At 48.8% G+C, this 4798-nt stretch overlaps 1 protein-coding gene across 1 annotated transcript; it reads right to left on the bottom strand.

Moving 5' to 3' along the window:
- Window positions 1–217: 217 nt before the first annotated feature.
- Window positions 218–4377, bottom strand: LOC123447216 (uncharacterized protein At4g38062). The gene has a single exon (XM_045123799.1). The coding sequence runs from the start codon at window positions 4374–4376 to the stop codon at window positions 465–467; it is 3912 nt and encodes a 1303-aa protein (XP_044979734.1). The 5' UTR covers window position 4377; the 3' UTR covers window positions 218–464.
- Window positions 4378–4798: the final 421 nt, after the last annotated feature.

Raw genomic sequence — 4798 nt, 5'->3', positions numbered from 1 at the left:
CAGAGACATCAAAAGATTGCCACATAGTGGGGAGAGAAGAGATACAGTTTTAACTCTGCAGACAGAAGGGGGCAGGAGAAAGAATGATGATTACCACTGTTTTTAGCTTGTAGTAATCCAGTAGATAGATTGCACAAATTAACATCAATCATGAGCACCTTACAAATAACAACCCAGAATAACGTAAAGTCATAAGCAGGCGAAAACTTTGCACTTCTACAGCAAAAGATTACGAAAAGTTTATTAAGCCAACTATTCAACAGTAGATAAAGGTACAGCTGTGGGTAATGGACTACAACAAACACATTCTATTTATTAGCCAGATTGTTTAAAAGGCAACTGACAAAGGAAATTTCGGATAAACATGGCCATTCTGTGTAAACAAAATAATACAGACGGCAGCAAGAAATAGGATACAGAGATTACAACAATGTCAGTGCACAATCTGACCTCACCTACCAAGACTAATAGTTGTTCTCTTTTAGTGGCAATCTTCTATCTGGGAGAGCTGCAGATTTGTTCCTGGTCAGGGGCGAATGATTTCTCACGTTTGGTTTCTCTAAGCTAGGCATTTCTTTGCTGCTAGAACTCAAGAGAGGCTCCTCGATGTTGGCTTTCTGCATGATCCTTGCCAAGCTTGCCTTCAGATCCTCATCGGCATGAATCGCTGCTCCAATCGTACAGGTGATTCCATTCAGCTCATCAACTAACCGTTTCCTTTCTTCAACAGCAACATTACATATATCCTTTGTTCTGGACTTCAAGTCTTTCAAGTGTTCTTCTAACATTTCTTTACTTTCCTCCAAATCTTTGTTCCTGGGCAGGGGCAAATGATTTCTCACGTTTGGATTCTCTGAGCTATTCATTTCTTTGCTGCTAGAACTCAAGAGAGGTTCCTCGACGTTAGCTTTCTGCATGATCCTTGCCAAGCTTGCCTTCAGATCCTCATCTGCATGAACTGCTGCTCCAATGGTACAGGTGATTCCATTCAGCTCATCAACTAACTGTTTCCTTTCCTCAAAAGCAGCATTACATATGTCCTTCGTTCTAGACTTCAAATCTTCCAAGTGTTCTTCTAACATTTCTTTACTTTCCTCCAAATGTTTCAGCTCATTTACTACTTCCAGGTGCTCCTTTTCCTTCTCTAATATCTCCGCAGTGGTTTCAGCTCTGAGTTTCTCAAGAACATGCTTCAAATCGCTCGACTGTTCTTTCTCTAGAACCAATTTCATTTGCAGGGCCACCAGCTCTCTTTGGCACTCTTCAATGAGCATGTCTTTGAAATAACTGTCATGTTCTTGGATGAGATTCAGAGAATTCAGATTTTCTGCAAAGCCATAAAGCTGCTGGACCTCAAGCTGAACTTCTGAGAGCTTTGATGCAGCAGCATCAAGAAGATGTTTTATGTTAAGTTGAACAGATTCAACAATTTCTTGAATGTCAGCAATAGCGTTTTCCTTCTCTGCAATTAGCATATACCAATCTGCCTCCTCTTGATCAAATATTTCCATAATCTCACGCTCTCTGCGTGTGTATTTCTGCTCAAAGAAACCAAGCCTTGTTTCGAGCTCCAAGAGCTTTTTGTCAAAGATTTCAACAATTTCAGAGTACCTGTTGTTCACTTCTTGAATGGAATTCTTAACCTCTGACTTGATAAGACTGGCCACATCAAGTTTTTGGCCCACATTATCTTCTTCCAGCACACTGATGTATTGCTGAAGCTCCTCAATGATCTTGTCTCTCTCATCAATTATGCTTGATAACTTATCCTTTTCTTCTCTAAGGGTGTCCTCAACTTCGAACTTGGCAACAAGAGAAAGAACCAGGTCCCTCTTTAGTGCACAACTTTCATCCTTATAGCGCTTGAGTTCAGTTTGCATGCCAACTTTTAACTTTTCCAGACACTCCAGTGCTTGCTTTTGCTGATGAATATTGGTCTTGAGTTGGTCCAGCTCTTCCTTCATCTCAGAAACGGCAAAGTTTGCTTCATTGAGAGCAAACAATAACTTCTCCTTTTCTTCTGTGTGGATCTCCGCAGCTTTCATATTAGCAATAGTCGCGACATCGAGATCCCTCTTCAATACATTGTTTTCATCCACGCAGCCCTTGAGTTCAGTTTGCATGTCAACTTTTAACTTTTCCAAACACTCATGCGCTTGCTTTTGCTGATGAATATTGATCCTGAGTTGGTCCAGCTCTTCCTTCACCTCAGAAACAGCATAGTTTGCTTCATTGAGAGCAAACAATAACTTCTCCTTTTCTTCTGTGTGGGTCTCCTCAGCTTTCATTTTAGCAACAGTCGCGACATCAAGATCCCTCTTCAATACATCATTTTCATCGACGTAGCCCTTGAGCTTAGTTTCCATATCAACTCTCAGCTCTTCCAGATGCTCTACTTCTTGCCTTTGCCGGTGAAGGGTGATTTCTTTCTCACAAATCTTGCTCTTACTCTCGGAGAGGGCACAGTTTGCTTCATCAAGAGCACCTAGTAACTTCTCATTTTCTTCCCTGAGAGCCACCTCAGCTCCAATTTTGGCGTTAAGAGCAACATCCAGATCTCTCTTCAGTACATGGTTGTCATCCATATAACCCTTGAGTTCAGTCTCCAAGTCAATCTTTCGCTTTTCCAAATGCTCAACCGCTTGCTTTTGCTGATGGAGATTGATTTCGAGTTGTCTCAGTTGGCTTTTCTGCTCATCAAGGTCACGGTGTGCTTCATCGAGATCACTTAAAGCTTTCCCCAATTCCTCCTTAAGGCTCTTTTCCTTCTCTGAAGTCTCATCTTTTAAGCAGTGAACATTTCTTGATGCATTGTCCAGCATTTCTTTGTATTCCCCAAGTTGCCTTTGCATCTTTTCATGTTCCTGCTCCATAAATTCTAGCTGTTCAATTCTTCCGCGCAGTGTCGCCATTACCTCCAATTGGTGTGCCTGTTCAGCTTGGGACTGAGCAATGACAAGGTTCTTTTCCTCCAACTGACTTTTCGCAGCAGCGATATTCTGCTCAAAATATTCACAGCGCTGCTGCATATTCAGTTTTAAAGTATCAACAAATGAGCAGGAATCGTAGAACTTTGCCTCTACAGCAAGACAGACTATTGAAGCTTCCAAGTTCTCTACAGTTCGGAGCTCCAGTGAGCTATAACTGCTCAGCAACTCATTTTGCAATTGCCTGATTAGCATATCTTTGGAATGCAGCTGTGACAAGCATCCATTAAGATCATCCTCAAGCTTTCCCATCTGTGCTTTCCACTCTGTTTCTTTATGACTCAGCTTCTCATTGCAGCTCCTATGTGTCTGCTCCAGAGCTCGGAATTTCTCCCGCAGACCCTTCAACATCCCTGCGGCATCTGCACCGCCGATCTGAGCCTCTTGGTACTCCTTAAATAAGGACCGCAGATCCTCATTCTCTTGATCAAGGCGCGCCTTACAATACTCCATCTCATTGAGCAAAGTGGATTTCTCAGCCAGTGAGCTCCTCAAGGACGCAATCTCGCCATCCCTCTTCGACGTCAGCAACTCAATGGTCGACCTGGCCTCTTCATACTCGGAAACCACATTGCCATACATATGCCTCAAATCAGACATCTCTGCTTCGAGCAGCTTCCTGCGGCCTTCCTCGTGGGCCAACGCCTGGCTGCACATTTCGAGCCTCGACCGGAACTCCTCGGCGACCCTCGTCTTGGAATCCAATTTGGTCTCGAGGGCGCCGATCTGATCAGCCAAGGTTGACCGGTCTGCGCCCCACTGCCTCTCGGCATCCCTGAACTCATCCCGGACCTTCTTTAGGGCCTCCTCGAGGTGCCGAAACTGCTCGGCCTTCCACTTGAGCTTGCCCTCGATGGCAGCCTTCTCCTCCTCCAGCTTGGCGAGGGTGTCATCCCTCATCATGACCTCCCTCTGCGCCAATGCCCTCTGCTCAGCCTCGGAGCACCTCTTCTCCTTCTCTGACAAGAGCCTCTTGAGCCGGGAAACCTCCTCGTTGCAGGAGCGCACGGCCACATCCTGCTCCAGCCGCTTCACCTCGGACTCCTCCAGCGCGGCGACGAGCCCCCTCCTCTCGGCGTCCCAGCCATCGCCCCTCTCCCGGAGGCTGGCCTTGAGGCCGTCGTGGGCGGCGCAGAGGTGCCTGAAGGCCTGCTCCTTCTCCGCGAACTTTGCCCGGAGGTCCTCGCACGCCTCCCTGGCGGAGGAGGCCTCCTGGTCCTTGGCGGCGATCTCCCCCGCCTGCCGCTGGACCTCCTCCCTGGCCTCCCGCAGCCGGGCGGCCTGCTCGGCGGCCTCCCGCCTGAGCCCGTCGACGAGGGCCGACTTGGCGCGGCACTCCGCGGCGCGGGCCTCCGCCTCAGACCGCAGGCCGTCCAGCTCCTTGCTCATCTCCTCCATCTCAGCTGCCCAGATCAGAACAAAAATCGTCAGGCACACGGAGAGAAGTCGATGGAATCTCGCGAAAGGCGAGGCCTCACACCTTTCTGGGAGGAGCAGGTCGGGAAGAAGGAGCGGGACATGGGGGCGGGAGCTAGAGATCCGGCATGGGCGGGAGGGAAACCCTAGAGAGGGGAGGGGCGGGGGTGAGGAAAGATTTGGATTTTGGGCGGCGCCGTTGCGATTTACTCACCTGGGGGTTTGGGGCGGACGGGACGGAGAGGCCGGCCGTCCTGTCAGGTGGGGCGGGCGCGGCCGCGGCGGCGGGGGGCGGAACGGATCTGGGCGGGCGAGCGGGCGTGGCGGCGGCCGGGTCGGGGGCTCCGTTTGGCGCTGCTCGCCGTTCTTGGCTTTTGAATTTGGCCGCGCCGGGA

Source organism: Hordeum vulgare, chromosome 4H (assembly GCF_904849725.1).
Source record: "Hordeum vulgare subsp. vulgare chromosome 4H, MorexV3_pseudomolecules_assembly, whole genome shotgun sequence".
Taxonomy (NCBI): domain Eukaryota; kingdom Viridiplantae; phylum Streptophyta; class Magnoliopsida; order Poales; family Poaceae; genus Hordeum; species Hordeum vulgare.
This window is presented reverse-complemented; position numbering and strand designations above follow the sequence as displayed.

Bases quoted from the DNA above. Each gene is read 5' to 3' on its own strand.
- LOC123447216 (XM_045123799.1), bottom strand. From the start codon at position 4,376: ATGAGCAAGGAGCTGGACGGCCTGCGGTCTGAGGCGGAGGCCCGCGCC.